The following is a 19,763-nucleotide window of genomic DNA, read 5'->3' on the forward strand; positions in this document are numbered from 1 at the left end:
GCATCTGGGAAGGGATTCCTATGTACTGAAATGCCACAACTGCTAGATCATAATGTAGATGCGGTTTATGCTGCACTGCCATGAGTAAGATGGGCTGCAGGGGTCCGCACAAGAGAGAACCAATATCTTGCAAAACACTGAACATAGAGAAGTTGTTAGGAACAGTTCCAGTCTGTCCTTAGGGTTGCCAACCATCCCGGATTGGCCAGGAGTCTCCCGGAATCGGAATCAATCTCCCGGTTGCTATTGAAACCAATCCGAGAGATTTTAATAGGCCGCTAAAAGTCCAGCCAGCAGCACAGCGGGGCTAAGGCAGGCTCCCTATCTGCCCTGACTCCACATGGCTGCCAGAAGTGGCTGGCATGTCTGGCTCCTGCGTGCTGCCCCCGCCCCAAACGCTGACTCCGCAGGTCCCATTGGTCAGGAACCACAGCCAATGGGAGCTGCAGGGGTGGTGCCTGCAGACAGGGGCAGCGTGCAGAACCGTCTGGCCGCCCCTGAGCCTAGGAGCCAGTTGCTTCCGGGAGTTGTCCGAGGTAAGTGCTGCCTGGCTGGACCCTGCACCCCTGCCTGAGGCCAGGACCCGCTCCCGGAGCCTGCACCCTGAACCCCCTCCTGTACCCCTACCCCAGTCCAGTGAAAGTGAGTGAGGGTGGGGGAGAGTGAGCGATGGAGGGAAGGGGGATGGAGTGAGCAGGGATGGGGCCTCAGAGAAAGGGCGTGGCAGGGCAAGGGTGTTTGGGTTTGTGGGATTAGACAGTTGGCAACCCTATCTGTCCTGGTTATATGTGCCGCTTTTGTGGTAGTGTCCAGAAATATTGAGCTTCTGCCAGAATTAAAGGCTTGAGTGGGACCACTATAGGCTGCATATTGTATAGCCATTTCTAGATCTCTATCAATCGGTTTAGGTAGTTAGATTTCTTTAAAATGTGCCCATCCACAGATCTGGGTGCACATGCAGAATATTAGCGCACACGTTCATCTCCAGTAGATTACAATCCAACAACTGAAATAACTCAAAAATCTCTATCACAACACCTCCCATAATTAAACCAATGTCCACAAATTAATGTACAAGAACATCCCAAACTAAAAACTTCCACAAATCCCCAATCAAATCCTCTCTAGAAACTGTATGAAAACTGATGGGCTTTGCAATGTAACCAAAAGGTCATCAAATTCAAGCTCTGGCTCTCTCACTAAGAGAACCCTATCACCAGCCACCTCCTAGACCCTCTACAAGAGGACAATCCACTCAAGGCCCTCAGCTGATGTCAACTGTTAAAGCCCATTTGCACCCTACAAAATAATAGAGAAATAAATATCTTTCTGTCTTGCACCTTTAATTCTTTTGTTTCTCAAGAGTCTCCCTGATTCCTTTTGGTCACAGAGATTATTAAAGTACATGGCAAACTGGGACCAGTTAGCATGGCATCCTTCGGGACCTACAGTACCATGGGTGCATTCAGATTTCCATTTTTTGAAAATTTCTAGAGTTAATAGTTGAGATAGTGACTCTTCCAAACATTGTACAACTTGTGATACTGCATTTAAACTTTTTTATTGTTGGTGTTCTATTTTATGGTAATTGTACTTGTTTGATCATCCCTGCTTTCTGTTTGGTACAAGAATTTACCCAAACAGCTGAGGTTCAACAATATAAGTTAACTTTTTCCTGCTCCTTAACTCTGACGTGCATCTGCACAACTGGATGCTTTTGCACCCAGAAGCAGAAATTCTGAGAGTGAGCGAGAGACACTAGTTTCACACATTTCCATCTTAGTTGAAAGCAGGAATTATGGAAAGCTATCAAAGCAAACTTCTTCATGGGATTTTCTGCCAAATTTTCAAATTTTCACCAAAGTGGGTTTTAATAAGCATCTCAACCACAAAACCTTTTGAGGTTCAACCAGCATAACTTGAAAGGCATTAATGAGATCTCAAAAGGACAAATCAAAATACTGTTCCTTTAACCAGCATTTGAAAGATCTATGTAAAGCATTTGCCTTTCCTATAGTAATTTTTCTTTTCCCATTACAGGTGGAAGTGAAGCCATATGTGTTGGATGATCAGATGTGTGATGAATGCCAGGGCACTCGCTGTGGTGGAAAATTTGCTCCGTTCTTCTGTGCCAATGTTACCTGTTTGCAGTATTACTGTGAATACTGCTGGGCAAGCATCCACTCTCGTGCTGGGCGAGAGTTCCACAAACCACTGGTGAAGGAGGGAGGTGACCGGCCACGCCACGTTCCATTCCGCTGGAGCTGAACCCTATGCTTAAACCCAGCAGCAAGTACTGGAGTAGATAAAATCGAGGGGAAAAGAAGAGAACGCTGCCTCAGGGCTTAGTGTTCTGGAAATCTGTGCATTTGTCCTCGACTTTAACGAAGATATGGGTCTTTTTATTACTATTATTATTATTTACAGTCACATTACTGAACTCAGTGTCCAGTATAATATAAACCGGCAGAGTGTAACTGTACTGATTTTGCACTTTGATTCACACAAACATCTGCTTGGTACCTTAATTTCCTACATAAGACTTGTCACTAGTGACATTACGTAGACTGCCATTCTCATCAGCCACCACTGGGTTGATGTGTATGTGATGAAGATTTTTTATTATAATTATTATTTTTATTTTTGAACTGGAGCATGCACTTATTTTCAGAAACTTAGACTTGCCCCTAGCAGATGACTTACCAAAGGTAATACTCACAAATAGGTGGCAGATGTAGCAAAAACAGATATTCAGCAATCATTAGTTTGGGTCATTTAGAGGTAGGAATAACCCTTAAAGAAAATAAGCCTTTAGTTGCTCTCCATTTTGACTTGTAAGGATGATACCTCATAAGCTGGATCAGATTTTTTTTTCCTTGTTTTGCTGAGGGTTTTTTGTTTTGTTTTTTAGGTCTTTTAGTGTTATGTAAATGTATGCTGCAATAGCTTTTGCTGCTATTAAAATGGTATTACTAATACCATAATACTCTATTCAGGCTAGGGTATCAATTTAAAAAAATGAATATGTGATTAAAAATAGAGTGGCTGCTGAAAGGAGATCAGTATAGCATACAGAAAGCTTCCAAGGAAGGTCAATATTTTTGACTGCATGTTTACTTAATCAGGTTGCTGCATGCAATAAATTTTATATATGTCTAATATAAAACCTGCCCACAATGCACAAATTAAGAATCTATGTAAAGGAAAAAATGATTACTGACTGGAGGAAGGCATGCCTCCGTAAATGTAATGCTTCTGAAATTAGGATCAGCCCATTACAGAATGACCTATATTACAGCAAATATAAAAAGTAGATGTAGGATATTCTTAAAACAAATTTGTGGATGGTAGATGAAGTACTTTGCGGTGCTCTGTTATATATTGTGCAATTTATTTTATATAGTAAAGTGATTATGTCTAGTACTGTGATCAAACTTAACTGTTAAAGCCTCATATCCAACATTAACACACTTTTGACAGTTTATAACAGGCATATAAACAAAAACATGAGCTCTTAGTTACAATATCTCTCCTAATGCTTGCACCATTTCTGTAGCTGCAGACCTTGTCCAGAGAACCAAAGAGCTCATACTAGCTTACATACACTATTGATTAGATAGACTGTCAAACTGAGAAACTAGGCACATTTTTAAGAAAGTTAGGAAAAAGTGGGGTGCTAAAGAAATGTCTGCACACAAGTTAATATGAGGTGTCTGCTTTCTGGGTATGGCGTTAACTCTTTGATCCCTGGATGTATCCTGTGATGCTTGAATACAATTAAGACCTGCTAACACAGTAGACATTTATTTAGCATGTCCTATGGGACTGTAGATAATAGCATAAAAACACACTTGGTGTACTTATGATTGTGAGACTGTGTACACTGTTCCCCCTCCTCCCTCCTTTGTTTTGCAGTTCTGGGGACAATCTGACTGGATATGACACCGCATAGTAGATTTAAATGTTCTGGGTTTTGTTTGTTGTGATGTCCTTGTTTGTGTCTAATTTAGTAAGATTTTTTTTTGTCAACGTGTAGTTGCAATTATTGGCTTTGAAAGAAACTTTTCTGTTTTTGAAAAAAGAAAAATAGTTTTTTACTGGTTTAAAATGCTTATTATAATTATCCCTTTCAAGGTTACTTCTGGGCTTTTTGGTGATATTGTTTTTTCCAGCCCAGATGTCTTTTTTTTCATCTGTAAAAGACATTTTGTTATGCACTACTTTTTGTATCTAGACAGTTTTCAACAGTCGGCCAATGATTTTTTTTAAAGAAAAAGGCATGCTTTCTGACTGACATGATCTTTTGCAATACCTCAATTTTGAAATATAGGAAAGAAAATGATATTTTCTAAGTAAGTTTATTCAGAAAAATATATATTAATTTAATTCTGCAAGAAAATGATTTAACAGATGGGTAACTTTATTTTTTTCATGCTTATTTGCGTTTTTTGAAAATGAAGAAGTTAAAGCTTTATAACTGTAATATTAAAGATCATAGCTAACCTACAGAAATCTACCTAATTATGTGAAATAAGTAAACCTTTTTGAAGAAATTCCCCTCTTTCATGTAGACACACACCCCAGAGAGAGAGAGAGAGAGAGAGACAGATGAAGATGTACAGTACTGCATAAAGTTGGATTAAAACTAAACAACAAAGTTGTCGTAAAGAAAATGTGTAAACACAAACTCCATTTGGTGCTGAAAGTTGTGAATAGAAGGTGAAGAAATATTTTCCCTTAATTTGTATATTTATAATCAAGTGTGATTATGCACGACTGACCAGAATTGTGAGAGTTCTTCTGTTTGTATTTTTTAAAGAGAACTTTTTTAGTTTATTAAATTATAACATGCTCCCTTTTGTTTTGTACATGAATGTGCCCCTGAGTTATTAATGTTCTATTAAGAGGGTCCTTCAAAAAAAATATTTTTTAAAATAAGGTGTTCTGAACTGCAACTTGATTAAGAAGCCCCTGGGTACAACAGGTCCTATTGTGGCCTTTTCTGTTGTGAGACTTGAACTAGTCGATTTTTTTGAAGGCTAACCTAACCTCGACTATTTGTTGTTATGTGCAATACTGTTTGTACTGTTTGTATATAAAAAAAAGAAAAATGAAAAGAAAAAAGGCATAAATCTTTATTGCAGATTTATTTTCATTGCAGACTTTAGACATTGTGATTCACTAAGATCATTTTTCTACTGTCAAATATGTACCTTTTCTTCATGCTGGTATATTTTCAATAGTAATGTAGCCTTTGTACTGAGACAAATTTTCATTGTTATTTTTAGAAAGATTTTTTGCTAAGAAAAAAATTAAACATATTTACATATTTTTCATTTTTATTTCATATTTTCTTTAAAGAGTGCTTTCTCAACCATTAATATAGTTATTTCTGGGAGAGACTTTCATATCTGGTCAATGTCATTAATATTATTTTGTATTTTTACTTGGAATAAATTAATTTTATGATGCTAATTCTTTAAAAGTTTATTTTTTTCATTTTCAGTTATTTTTGAAGCTAAAACCTTTGTAATATTGTTACTAAAGTGTCTAGTTTTTGAAATGCAAAGCTTTATGTATTAACTTGCTGATGTGGTTTACAATAGTGTGGCAATGATGAAAATGGTTATATAAAGTGATTGGAAAATGTAATGAATAATTGGGCAATAAAATGACAGAATGAAGCAGAAAAATGTGATATTTTGAAAAGCCTTTTCCTTTATCAAAATGATTTAGGGAAATAATAGGGATGTCACAGTACCAGTTCACTGTCTAGATTTATACAACACCAGTGCCGATGAATGCTATTGCTATTATAATGAACTAAAATCTACTGAAATAATGGGTTTATGACTGTCTGTTCAGCATAATGCTCCATTGCTTTTTTTATCATGAACTTATTCAAATTCTTCTTTCAAACACTGTCTGCAGTTGAATGTCCTAAAATCTGCCCTATCCCCTTTCAATGTGTTCTGCCACCATATTTATTTATTTATTTATTTAATTGTCCCCTTTCTGAATAACTTCCCTTCTTTCATAATTTTTCATTGATGGCATGGAACAGACTTAGAAGAAGTAAACATGTTAACACAGGTAACTACATAATTTTTCCAGTGGAGTTACCATGTATTATTGGTAGCCACATAGTTAATGCAAAATAATGTGTCATTTTCTGGTAGCAATGAAGTAACCCATATCACCCCTATATGTGACACTTTGTTCAGCTCCTTCATCTTTTTCAATTTTTATTTGCTTTTCTTTTTGGTCTGTCTTTTTAGTCTCTTGCATATATAGCATCCGTGGCTGCCATGAAAGTGTCTCTTCGCTTTCTCTTCCCTGCTGCTCACCTACCCTTCCCTTTCCCTATTCTCCCGGCAGAACCCACATCCCAGAGCCAGTGACTCTTTACTCTGGTGTCTAAAATAATCCAGATTGAAACTGGTGTTGCGTAAACAGGGCATACAATGACCTTCTCTGGAGAGATCAGTTATTTCAACTGGTTTATTGATGACCTTTCATAACTAATTTATGCTGGTGTGATAGAGGTCACCTATAACTTGTAGAAAGAAATGTGTCCAGAGTTGGGCCATTGTGTATATCCTCTGTGTATTCAGTTCCATACGTAATGTATAGACTAGATCGCTAGAATAGTGAGGTAAAGTTTAGACTAAAATTAGGTACTACCGGTTGGAATATATACAAATTGCAAATATAAAGGAGTTTAAGGATTGAAGGGGGGAATAAAAGAATTTAAGTGGTACAAAGTTTATGCTTAGATTTCTGCCTACATGCTTGTGTTTTATAGCCTCCTAGCAAGGCATGGGGTAAAATAAATTGTATTGCAAATATGCTGTTAGCAAATAACTTGCTGATTTCACTATCTCTGTTAGAGTAGTTTTTTAAAAAAAGCGCGTAACTGGGAAAAGCTCCCATGTTAATATTTCAGTATTGTGACATCTCTACTTGCAAGATATGAGTGAAAGATTAGTCACAGATTTGTACAAATGTCTCTTTTGTTTAATCTGGCTTGTATGTAGTTGCTTCTTACACTGGTTTGTATGATGTCCGTTGTTTTTTTTTAAACCAGACACACTTTCTTCTCAATCTCAGCTGCTATAGTGTTCTATCATACCACAGAGTATTTTATATTCATGTTGGTGATTACTCTATACCCCAAATGGGTAGCTGGTCAGGAACTATAATGATCATATAATTCTGGCACATTTAAATTTATATGGAAACAAAATTTAGCAACAAGTAGAAAACCAGGGTGCTAATATGGGATAATCATTTCAGCTATTTTTTCCTGGATGTAGTTCTGTTGGGGTATAAAGTAGTAGGTATTTGTAATTTTGCTGTCAAAATAATGGACATAACTTTTAGAGTATTCACAGCTAAGATCTCTGTACTTGTTTTTCAGCTAACTAATTTTAAATGTACTGTATCTTTTATTACATGTTCTCTTGGATTGTTTTTGCTAGTAATCCTAACAAGGCTTCTACTTTTTTGGCTTGGACTAATGCTTGTATGGAACTGCAGTACTGTGACTAAACATGGAGCTCAATGCTGCTATTGCTTAAACTTTGTAGTTTGGACTTTATTTTTTCTGTAATAACTTATTAAATCTAGTTGTATGAAGTACTGACACTTGTCATCCTTTGCATATTCTAAGGAAAGCTTGGGAAATGTATTATGGGGATATAGGCTAGGTTTTAAAAATCAGAATTTATACTAAAAAATTCTTTACATTGATTAGTTAAGCAAAATACACCTGCTCCCATGCACAAAAACTATGCTTGTCAGTTTTTTTTTTCTTTTGGTGTGAGTTCCACTTAATCTTTTTTTCCCCCTTCAAAATGCAAGTTAATTTGAGCATGTCTGAAATCTCCCAAAATCACTCTTAAATTGAACATTAAGGCATTAATCTAATTAAACGGAAGATGAATATAGAAGTTTTACTTTACATGAAATTAGTATAAAGGATGTAGGGCTTTTTGAAAAGGCAAAACATAGTTAACATTTGACTGTATTGGTATAAATTTTGTTTTGGTACCAAATGAGTCAGGCAGAACAGATTTTTTCATCTCCTCACAGAAATGTAAGTAAGCAGAATTAGTTTTTTCCCTAGAAAAGTGATTGTGTATTTCAGTAGTCAAAGTTTTTGATACTTATTTCTGTCAAACATGCTTGGGAGCATACAGAATGTGACAAAATCCAATTTCTCCCATATCATGGAGTTTATGAACATGCCCAAGAGGTAAGTATAGAGTAGTTTATGAAAAGCCTGTTTGGCATTTTTTGACTGGAATAAATTTTGTCCAATATGTTCCAATGCTGTAGAGATTGGGAAAACCTTTAATAGTGTTCTGTGAGAAGCTATAACATTGGCTATTTTATAAGAACCTGAAAAAGGTCTCCTTTTAACACCTACCACTTCTAGGAGTTTCAATCTTTCACAATACTACCCCAAACACCTTAAAAAAATAAACTCTTGAGATAAATTCAGAGAAGCCAACAAATACTAGATGTTTAATTTCCATTGCACTTGTTTTGTCTGGAGCTTCACACAAGCCACATGCTAAAAGTTGGACTGATCAACAAGAGACAATTCTATTACTATGTATTTAGTTTGTGCTTTGTATTTTAAGGATAGGAGGGAGGAAAAATTAAGCAAAATAAACAATTAGAGCAATGTAAAATATTTCTTTAGAAGGGACTCTTGCTCCTATCTGGTGAACTCAACTTTGCACTCCTTCAATCCAGGTGCAGCCTCTTTGCAGAGCTGGTCCCCCTGTGCTAAGTTAAAGCTGCCTGAAGATTGCTGTATTTTATACCAGTTGCAACATGCCATAAGGGACCAAAATGCCACCTAAATCCTGCGATGTCAGCAGCAGGAAGAGTGTGTGACATAAGAACCACTACTCTGGCTCTGTCACCACCTTCTTGTGGTTGATTTTCTATAAGAAAAGCACAATACCCTGCTAAAATTATCTGCACTAAAAATTACAGGATGACTGCACTGTGTATATTGTACTTGATTGGAAACAGGCTGGGATTATAGATGGAATAAATTACTGTATTATGAAAGGGAATGCAAAAACCTGGCTGGATTACTTGGGCCAGCTCGGTATTCTATATTACTACCTCACTGCATTATGGTAGACTATACCAGTATGTACCCTTGCTTAGCCACATGAAAATAAATAAATAAATAATTTGCAAACAAGACACCATCAAATTAGGCCTGAATAAAAGCCTGGGAGTGGATGGGTCACTACAAAAAGTAATTTTCCCTCTGCTGATACTCTCACCTTCTTGTCAACTGTTGGAAATGGGCGATGTCCACCTTGATTGCATTGGCCTCGTTAGAATTACAAAGGTAATTTTCTCTCTTGATATTCACCCCTTCTTGTCAACTGTTGAGAATATGCCACTTCCAACTTAAATGAATTGGCCTCGTTAGCACTGACCCCCCACTTGGTAAGGCAACTCCCATCTTTTCATGTGCTGTAATATATATACCTGCCTACTGTATTTTTCACTCCATGCATCTGATGAAGTGGGTTTTAGCCCACGAAAGCTTATGCCCAAATAAATTTGTTAGTCTCTAAGGTGCCACAAAGACTCCTCGTTTTTGGGGTTTATTTATGAAAAGAAATGGCTCATTCTGGCATACCAGGCAATAAGCAGAATACTCTTATGTGAAAATGTTTGAAACCTATAATGAACAGCCACAGACACTGGTGAGAGGAATGTTCAGACACTGCTCTTTCTGTAATACAGTAGAGAGGTTTTTAATAGCTCTGACTGTCCCCAGTAACTGAGAAATCCTGGTAATAAATATTTTGCACTTAGTGAAGCCATGGGCTTTGGTTTGCTTCACAGCTAAATTTGAGTGGGGAATCCTGCTAAACTGTTTGTTACTAAGTCAGCTCTGAAGTGCAGATAGGTAAGTAGCGTGCAACTATGATGTTCCTCAGCATGAAGTGCAAGCTCCATTTCTATAAGACATTGAGGGCACCATTGGGGCCTGGTTTACTCACCAGCTAATATCAGTGGCGAGAGCAGTTTCTGTGGGGCTGTACTCTGCATTCTTTGCAACACACCAGCAGATGAGCTGGTGAAAGTAATCAGTACCATCTGTAAGGGTGCACAGATGATTTTCCTTCTATAGCAGGAGGAACCAGGAACCATATTATGACTGGGGTCTTGCCTATATGAGAAATTTTCACTAGTTTGATTTAAGGTGTGATTTGAGTTAAACCAGTGCAAAAGGCTGTGTGAATTTTGGTTTGAATGGTTTATAAACCAACATAAGCATCCATGCAACATTTTCCCCAGTTTGCCTAAATCGGTTTTAAAAAACTAATTTGTTACACCAGGTCAACTTGCTTATATAAACAAGGCCTCCAAGGGATTTATATGGCCCCTTATGTGGCTCTTGTGGGAAAGCCACAGTCCAGGCCTTAATACTGAAATCTGCTTTCCCTACCTATTTAAATGAAAAAGCCAAATAACATGAGTAGGCAGGGAGACTCTTAACTGCTTCTCCATGGGTGTTACTAAGAAGATTCAATTTTATTTTCTCTAAATAGATTCTATGTGCTTTATCATTCATGAGAAATGTGGCCATCGCAATTTATGCCACTTAGGATGGTGCATTACAAGATGTTTATCATGTAAACAACAGGAAGCTTACTAAGTCACAAACACATCCAAAATATACCCATGGAAATTGGTTTTTTGGATAAGACCTTTTTCTTCCTAATCTGCAGGAGTGAGGTTTCTGCAAAATATCAGAAAAAGGTTAAAATTGCCTAAGACCTACAAACCACTGGATTAAAAACCACCTATTTTTGTTGCTGTCAGTTTGATTCTATGTGAGTAGTTAGTTTGTACAGTAGCTAGTAAAGTTGCCAGATTTTTCCAACCCCTAAATCAAGACAAATTTAAACTCTAAAGGAAGAGAAGGGCCCTAATGAGGCTATGACACTCCAAGTGCTGAACAGCTTTCTGTGATGCTGACACGTAGCAAGAGGAAACTGTGTAGAGTTATTCCTGTAATATTGCTGCCTAGTCAGATCTAGTCTAACACAGGGAAAAATAGGGGACACAAAGACATCGAACCTCAAATAATCTGGGGAAGAAATTGTGGTAAAACCCATTTGCCTCTCTTCTCCCCTCCTTTCTTTCCTGTCCTGGAAGAAGAGAGAAAAATTTCCCTAGGGATAAAATCACACAACAGGTCAGTGCTGGGGGGAAAATCCAGGTCTCCCAGTATCTGCTAGGCCACACTGCTTCCTTCTGTACTGACTCAGTTTGCCATCGGAATTGTTTGAATACTGGAGTAGGTAGATGTTGATGTAATACTTGTTTATGGTAACACCAATTATGTGCTAGGCATCTCCCTAACATTCAAGAAGGGATGATCCTTGCCCCAATGAACCTGCAGTCTAAGGACAGACAGGTTGAAGGAGGTTAGGGGAAGAGGCACAAAAAACAGATTTTTTTTTTAATACTAGTCCATTTGCTTCACCGTTGACACTTATCAGGAGTGGATCTTTAAGAGGGATTTGAATATGGACAGTTTAGTGAGTACCCAAGAGGTAGACAAGTACACACCAATGAACTGAAAATGGTGAATAAGTAAAATGCACCAAAAAAGTGAATGAATAAAGAAAGTTATAGGAAGTTCAGCAGTGTACAAAATGATTAAAGAAATGTCTGTGGCCAAATTAATATGAAGGTAAAACTGCAGCAGGAGGGTGGCAACACAGTTAACCATCCTTCCAACAGAAAAGAAGCTGGTTTCTTTGTGTTACATGCAATCTTGAGATAACTGACAGGAGAAGATGGTTTTGAAGATACCACAGCCTCAAAACTCAGATATGAAGAGAAATGACTGCAGGAGGGGTACAAACATCACTTGTTAGATCAATGAAATCTAGTCAAAAGGAGGAATGCAGGAGAGTGTAGACAGCAAAGGAAAAGTAGGAAATTATGTCAGTGTTGACACGAGTAGTGGTTGGATGTTAAAAGGACACAATCTGAATTTTTTTAAATTGACTTTTTTCTTTACATCCGGTTTCTATCATACACCCTTTAAGTAGCACATCCTGGTATTTTAAATTTTTGTTTGTTCTCTGCTTCTGTGTTGATATTATAGGTCTTCTGGCTGTTGGCCTGAGAACAAGCATAGACATTTTAGGTGTAACCGCCCTATTCCCATTTCTTTGTGCAAACAAAAGCCTCTAGTCATTGCCTTTTCAGTTTCTGCTCTGCTTACTTTATGTCCATAGTAAACAGCCAGCTGGCAGGGACTGGGCAGGTAGGCACAAGGAGGGACTACTGTTATCTTTTTGTATCTTGTTTAGGTTTTAAATGGAAATGCCACTCATGTCGCACGTTGAAACTGAGCACATAGCCAGTCTGAAACCATCCCTTCCTGCCACTGACTGTTCTGCTTGTCACCCATGAACAGGTTGCATCTTTTCTCAAATGACTGTCTCTTACCCAGCATTGCCGACACTAAAAGTTCAAAAATCGGCAGACTAGACCCAAAAAGTCATGAGATTTTTGAAGAGTATAGTGTTTGTCTTTGAAATCTGAACTTTTTCTGCCCCTCCTCCACAGTGTGAAAGACAATTAATGTTGCCAACTCTCCCAATTTAATAAAGAAATGGGATTCTAGCCCCTAGCTGCAGAAGCTCTTGCTGACTGCCAGATGGTACAAAGCTTCCAGCTTTTGCCAAAAATTCTAATTAACTCTTCCCATCACTCCCAAATTTGCCCTTCAGCACACCACTGCTCCCTCTGCAGTCCCAGGGATTCTTTACAATCCCAAGTGTTGGGGACAGCTTCAGTGGGGGTTCTCTTCTTCCCTTTCCCAAGTTTTGGAGTCCGCTCTAGGGGTTCACCTCTTCTTCTCTCCACCCGACACCTACTGCCTCCCATTTTTCCCCAGCCTGCTACCAACAGCCCCAGGCACATGCCCAGCTTCTTGTCCTGATCTACTCCACTTGCCCTGCTTCTGTCCTCTCTGTATTTGTATCGGGCAGCTTCCTCCTCCAGACTGCCTGGGCCCAGCAGGAGTGGGTCACTGAGAGCACAAGAGAGAGCGCCTCCCTCCTCTGTTCTGGTGCCAGGACCTCAGATGGCCTGGGGCAGTCCAGAGCTACAAATGCAGGTAAAGTCCTGCTCAACCCTGGGCTGCAGCATGCACAGTGTGGACAAGAGCTTCAGAGATTTTAGCTTGTAAAGGTTTAGCAAGTCACTGGAAAACTGCAATTTGCAATTGCCCAGTAAGGTAATTCAGCCAAATACAGCCAAGAACTCATAGCTAAGGTACAAACCCATAATCTCATCTTTCCTCCAGGATCTTTGTTTTACGGTTTTATGAAGTTATGGGAAGTCCTTTATCTAATTCTATCAAATAACAGAAAGGTATATGAATGATCTGACTCCAAGCAAAAACATTTAGGAAATTCTAAGGCGGCTAAAACTGGGTTTAGAAACTAACTAATCCTTCCTATTGTGCAGTACGTATTGCAGCAAACAGGCTGTATACCTAAAAGAAAATAGTTACCTAAATTTCAGGCTAAAAATAGGGTTGAATTTGGGGTATTAGTGAGCAAACAATGACACTCTGTGCTAGGGAGTCTTCTATAGCAATTATTTGAAATGGAAAATCTGAAGTTAATTCGAGATGCAATTTACTCCTGAAGATGACTTAATGGGCAATGTTTTGACAATTTAATCTTCGTTCTATTTTTAAAGACACTATCAAAATGGTGTGTCTTAATTTTAGAATTTTTTTTAAATCTCTACTACTCAATCCTTTGGTAGCTCAAAACTGAACAATTTTACTGTCAAACTTGTCTGTTTGTACCACTTAATTTTGTTGCTTGCTGTGCTAAATTTTCTTCTGAGGTTATGTGCACAAACAAAGGAAATCCAAAGTATTTAATCCCTTATGAAATAAGACTGTAGAGCAGCTATAGATTATTAATATATGGCCAAAGATGCAAGTAAGTTCCTCTGGACAACATACAGTAGAAATATCCATATGTAAAATCCCCATATACATGGTACACATGTAGGGTGGACAGGTGCCTGGTTTTTGACTGGAAAGTCTGGTCAAAAAGGGGACCAGTGTCCAGTCAGATCTACTGACCGGACACCCAATGTCCAGTTACTGAGGGTGGGGGAGGTGGGGAGGCACCGGGTCATCACCCATGCCAGCCCCTACTCAGCTGGGACTGCCTCCTACCTGTGTCAGGTGGCTACAGTTCCCATCTCTGGCTCTGCAGGCAAGTCCCTCCTGACCCAGGGCAGGGGGGTGAGGGGAAAAGAAGCAAGCAACAGAGGGGAGGAGGGAAGAGGAGTGGACAGGGGCTGGGGAGGAGGAAAGAGCAGTGGACAGGGGTGGGGCTTTGGGGGAAGAGGTGGAGCAGAGATTGGGGCCTCAGGGGAAAGAGGCAGGGCAAGAGAGGCTCCTGGTGGAGTGTCCAGTTTTTAAATATTACCAAGTTGGCAACCTATACACATGGCATGTAAGATCACCTACTAGTTAGAAATATGTGTAATACTTAAGCACAAAACAATGACTAAAGGATGGAGATGCTCCATTTAAATCAATGACAAAATTCCAGTTCACTACAACAGGGCCAGCATTTCACCTGGAACGTCAGCCCAGCTTTTCGCTCTAGTAACTGACTTCCCTGTTGCTTTAGATTTAGTCAGACTTTTAAGCCTACTTTGGTTACTTTTATTTACACAGCCATAAAACAGTTTATCTAAATTCATTCTATTTAGGAGCTGCCTAACCCACTGCTCTCTGATCAATGACCTACTTTGTTTAACTGTGTTTAAGACTTTCACAAATTAACAATTACAGCACTAAAGGGAAAAGTGTGCGCAACTACTTGGACGCTAGGGACTTCACAACGTGATTCAGTTACTTGTGGGACTCCTCTTGCCTCACTAACCTCCCCAGATAAGAGAATTAAGAGCACTTTATACATATTGTAACAGAAACAAACAAGGTGGTTTAAAAATAAAAAGATTGGGAGGGGAGCAATAAAAGTTGGAGGGAATTTTTGTGTGTGAGAGAGAGCGAGAATTGTACAGAGGGTCCATTCTTACATTTTTTTTCCTGTTCTCTGTAAATCCTGGCTGGAGCCGGAACAAGCTAGGAATCAGAGAATCCCAGATGTCTTAAAGGGCCAAAAGCAAATTAAGATCTTTGCTTTTTCTAGATCTTTGCTGTGCAGAAGGGAACTATGTGCCTTGGAACCTATTTAAACCCTTTGGAATTAATGGGATTAATGTGGCTTAATGTCTTTTTCATAGCTTTTATAATTAGCTGCTTATGCTGCTGCAGTAAGCAAAAGCAGTGATACTTGACTACATTAGAAGTAGGAATACATACTAGTGATTTGCTGGAGAAAGCCCTGTCGGAGACCGGAAACCACAGCAGGGACTCGAAGTGCAGAAGAAAGTATGCACTGTATGAGGTAATGTATTTAGGAAATGATAATACAAACAAACTGCAGAAAATCTATAAAAAGGAGAAAAATACATCAGTGCTGAGGTGTTCTAGAACATTTAGAGCCAGGAATGAGCATTGAGGAAGGAATTTTCCAGACCTCTCTGCTGAATAATGAAAGCACTGCACCACCACTCATAAGTAAGGCTGCATGTCTGTCACGGAAGTCACGGATTCTGTAACTTTCTGTGACCTCTGTGACTTTTGCAGTGGCTAGTGCAGCTGGCTCGGGGGCTGCCTGAACACTAGGGCAGCCCCTGGGCCAGCAGCAGCAGTTTGGGTATGGGAGGGGTCTCAGGGCTGGGTCAGGGAGTGGGGGTTTGAGGCGATGCTTAACTCGGGGAGGGGGATTCCCTGGAAGCAGCCGGCATGTCCCTGCATCTCCTAAGCAGAGGAGTCAGGGGGCTCTGTGTGCTGCACCTGCTTGCAGGCACCGCCCCTGCAGCTCCTACTGGCTGCAGTTCCCGGCCAAATAAACCACTTTTTGCTAGTTAAAGTGAGGCGCTATAAACTGATTTTGCTGAATAGGTAAATCTATATGCCCATTATATAACTCAGTAAATGTGTGTCTAATTCATTGTCGCATTAAAGGTTGCAGAAAACTAATCCCTAGTGAAGTTAAACTGTCTTGAAAAACCAGAAGGAAAAAGAAATGCTTGGATATGTTGAATCCTATAAATCTGTCAGACCACTTGTCTGTGATGTGACAAAAATGCCTCACACCCTATCCCCATCCTATTAGGCTGGGATCCAAGGTATAGTGTATAGCATGATGGACTGTGTCAAAAGTGGGGGGAAATCGCTCCTGTAGTTAAGCCTTTTGCTAATAGTTTTCTGAGCCATCATAAAGGACTGGTTTCACCTTTTTAAATGATGCATGAGATTAGATGGGTCACCATGGTCTTTCCACTGAGAACAAAAGGAACAATTGGAGCAGGACAAGACTGTAACACTTTTTCTTTGATCTTTTAAATGCTCCTATTCAATCCCCATGCTCTTGTATCCTCATTTTGGCTAGAATTTAGAGGTGTAGTTACAGTAGCTTTCCATCTAGCTCCTGAAACTGCCTTTGCTTGCATAAGTGAGCTCTAATAATTAAGTTGCATATTATAAGCTGTAGCTACTGCCATTGAGCAATCCTGAGAAGCCTATCTCCTTCTTTAAGCAGATGCAGCTGTGTATTCCACTTACATATAGGTGCGCCAGCTCACCAGGGCCAAAGTTTTTTGCCTAGCAGTACCCATAGAGGGCAGTCCCCTGGCTATGAGGCAGCGCTGATCTCCTCTCAGTTCCTTCTTACTGCCCATGGCTGGAGTTGGAGCTCTGTGTGGTTCTTAACCTCACAATTCCTCTCATTCTTCGAGTTAGTGTTAATTAGCTTAGTTAATTTTTTCTCTGGTGAGGGCATCACCAGGGTTCAAACATTGTCCATCATGACGGGGATCCCCAACAATGCTCCCCACATGAGATACTTGCTTTGGTTGGGTGAGGCTCATGTCAAAGAACAGTGTTCAATTTGTAAATTGTTCACAAAATGGACTAAGATCGCTAGAGACACTCACCTGGAGCAGGCCAGGAGGTCTGTTCGGGGACAGGTTGGCTCCCTTTCACAATGTTTGGGGCTCCCCTACAGCCGGTTCGTAAGCACAGTCAAAGTGGGCTATGCTATCCAGTTCCGCTCCACCCTCCCTCATCCCTCTTCAGGGACCCCTCTCACGAGATATTGCTCATGTCTGTCTGTACAAGCTTTGGGAGCAGTGGAGGAGGTTCCTCCAGAGCACTGAAGTCAAGGTTTTTATTCCTGGTACTTTCTGATTCCCAAATCCAAAGGAGGGGTGAGACCTATTCTTGATCTCCACAGGTTTTCTGGCTCCGGTGCGCTGGGCCTGCACACACCTAAGTGGAATGCCCATCCTCATCACATCTCAAAGAACCACAGTTACAGTAAATAACCGTTTCTTTTGACCCAATTTCCTACTGATGTATTGACCTCGCCACTTGTCTTCCCTATGAACTCTTCACACTTGACAGGATCAGTTGTGTTAGTCCTTTTCAAAGGGGAATTAAGCTGCAATTAAAATGCTGCAGGAGCTGATGTGGAGCTAGTAAACGGTTGCTGGTCTCCTGTCAGTACAGCACAACTAAAGAGGGAAGCACCAGATATAGCATTAGCAATGAATGAATAGTTCATATCAAATACACAGGCTGAATCTTTGCCCAAATCCTGACCCAAGCCCAAATGGCTTCTCAGGTTAAATTTCTGTTTTGCTATGTTTTTTGTTCTTGTATTATGGTCCTTACAAAAACTAAGAATGTATTAACATTTGCCCCGGAGATTTTACAGGATTCCATGGCTGCGGGAAGGAAAGGATAATCGTGAGCTATACTTCCTGGACTTCAAAAAATCACTGAGCTAAATGTTCCCCTTTATTCTATGCTGTAGAGGAGGGCAAAGGAGACACTTGAGAGAAATTGAAGACACAAAGGGGATCTCCTGTGATGCTCTCCCCTTCCTCCTGCCAGCCCCTCTATGGAGATTTTTTTGGCAGGAAAGCCACTTGCTACTGCTGACAGCACCATTAATGTCTGGGCTATGGCTTCTGCTGCTTCCTGAAGGGGGAAAGGAGCTAGTGGTGTGGAGCCATGGAGAAGAGGTTCAACTTCAGTATCACAATAGAACTGGCCGTGGAAGTAGCAGGAAGGGAACCTTGGGCAATGAGTAGAGGGGTAAGTATTGCTGGAAGCCTGAGATTGACCACATTTGAGCTTAAATTGCCTTTAGCTTCTCTGGCTCCATGAGAATGCAAGGCCCTGCCTATTCTGGATGAGCCCAGGAACTGCCTTACTGGATTAGAGCCATGGTGCATCTAGTCCACTGTCCTGTCTCAGACAGGCACCATCTGCTTCAGAAGAAGGTGGAAGAAATTCCATAGCTGACAATTATGCAATAACCTGCCATAGGGGAAGTTTCCTTCTAAGTCCCGAAGATGAGTGCTGCTCCATGGGATTGCTTCTCCCTCCCCACAAGGGAAGCATGTGTCAGGAATTTCAATGAAGGGGGCACTAAGGGTTTGATGTAGTTTTTCTCTTCCAGTGACCGATTTAGCCCATAGTTTGGAAAAGCCTCTCTGCATCTGTGTGAATTAGGCATTTCAGGGAATTCTGGTAAAGGGCAGCCTTGTGTCCTAACACTCGAACAGGGAACAGCCAGAGCCAACTGTGAAAACAGGAAGGAGTTAATGTATTTTAACAAACAGGAGCTGGCTATGATTTGATCCACTTGCCTTGTAAATAATGCAAATCATGGCCTTGCAGAAGACTTGGGTCCATTACTGCCCTGAGCACTTTTGCTCCTTGGTCTGGCAAAAGCTGGGAGCTGTGGCTGCAGTAACCTTTCATTTTCAAGGGTGGATGGCGGGTGGTTATCAGCACAGAGTGGATGAGAAAGGGGAATACTGCAGGCTTGGTCCCCCTCATATCTATAAGTTAGTTCAGCTACTGTGAGGGAGGAGGAGGAGGCCTATGCAGGGACATATCCCAACATAGTGATAGGTGAGTAATGAAGTCCAAAAATCTCTGCTTGGAAAATGTGAGAGACTCCCTTATTCAGCTAATTTGGGGTGCAGAAAAGGGGAAATCCATTTTTAGAAGGCCGGGGCCTTCTAAAAGAAAGACAGAAATAATAGTGAATAGATTTAAGTTAACACTCCAGTATTCAATAATTAATGACAATCAACATTGGTTTATGTAAAATCCTGTCAAACTAACTTGATTTGTTTTTATGAAATTACAAGTTTGGTTGATAAAGGTAATACTGTTGAGGTAATATACTTAGAGTTCTATAGAGTGTTTGAGTTGGTACTGCACAACATTTTGATACAAAAACTAGAATGATACAAAATAAATATGTTGTATGCGGTGTTGTGGTAGCTGTGTCGTTCCTTGGATATTCGAGAGAGAAGGTGAGTGAGGTAAAATTAACATGGCACACATTAATTGGATTAAAACTGGCTAATTTATAGGTCTCAAAATATAATTGTAAATGGAGAATAATCATCTTGGGTAAAAAGAAGAACAGGAGTACTTGTGGCACCTTAGAGACTAACAAATTTATTAGAGCATAAGCTTTCGTGGACTACAGCCCACTTCTTCGGATGCATATAGAATGGAACATATATTGAGGAGATATATCTGTTCCATTCTATATGCATCCGAA

The 19,763-nt window shown here is 40.0% G+C and overlaps 1 protein-coding gene across 26 annotated transcripts in view; it reads left to right on the forward strand.

Moving 5' to 3' along the window:
• CPEB3 (cytoplasmic polyadenylation element binding protein 3) overlaps window positions 1-7,641 on the forward strand; it is a 183,625-nt gene extending 175,984 nt beyond the window's left edge. For 24 of the 26 annotated variants that reach the window (XM_024101196.3, XM_065553525.1, XM_065553532.1 and 21 more), the window contains one exon: window positions 2,041-7,641. In XM_024101196.3, coding sequence (XP_023956964.1) covers window positions 2,041-2,268 — 228 coding nt within the window. In that variant the 3' untranslated portion in view covers window positions 2,269-7,641. The remainder of the gene's footprint in view (window positions 1-2,040) is intronic. The other 2 variants (XR_010589503.1, XR_010589504.1) reach the window with 1 other exon arrangement.
• The last annotated feature ends 12,122 nt before the right edge of the window (window positions 7,642-19,763 follow it).

Source organism: Chrysemys picta, chromosome 7 (assembly GCF_011386835.1).
Source record: "Chrysemys picta bellii isolate R12L10 chromosome 7, ASM1138683v2, whole genome shotgun sequence".
Lineage (NCBI taxonomy): Eukaryota > Metazoa > Chordata > Testudines > Emydidae > Chrysemys > Chrysemys picta.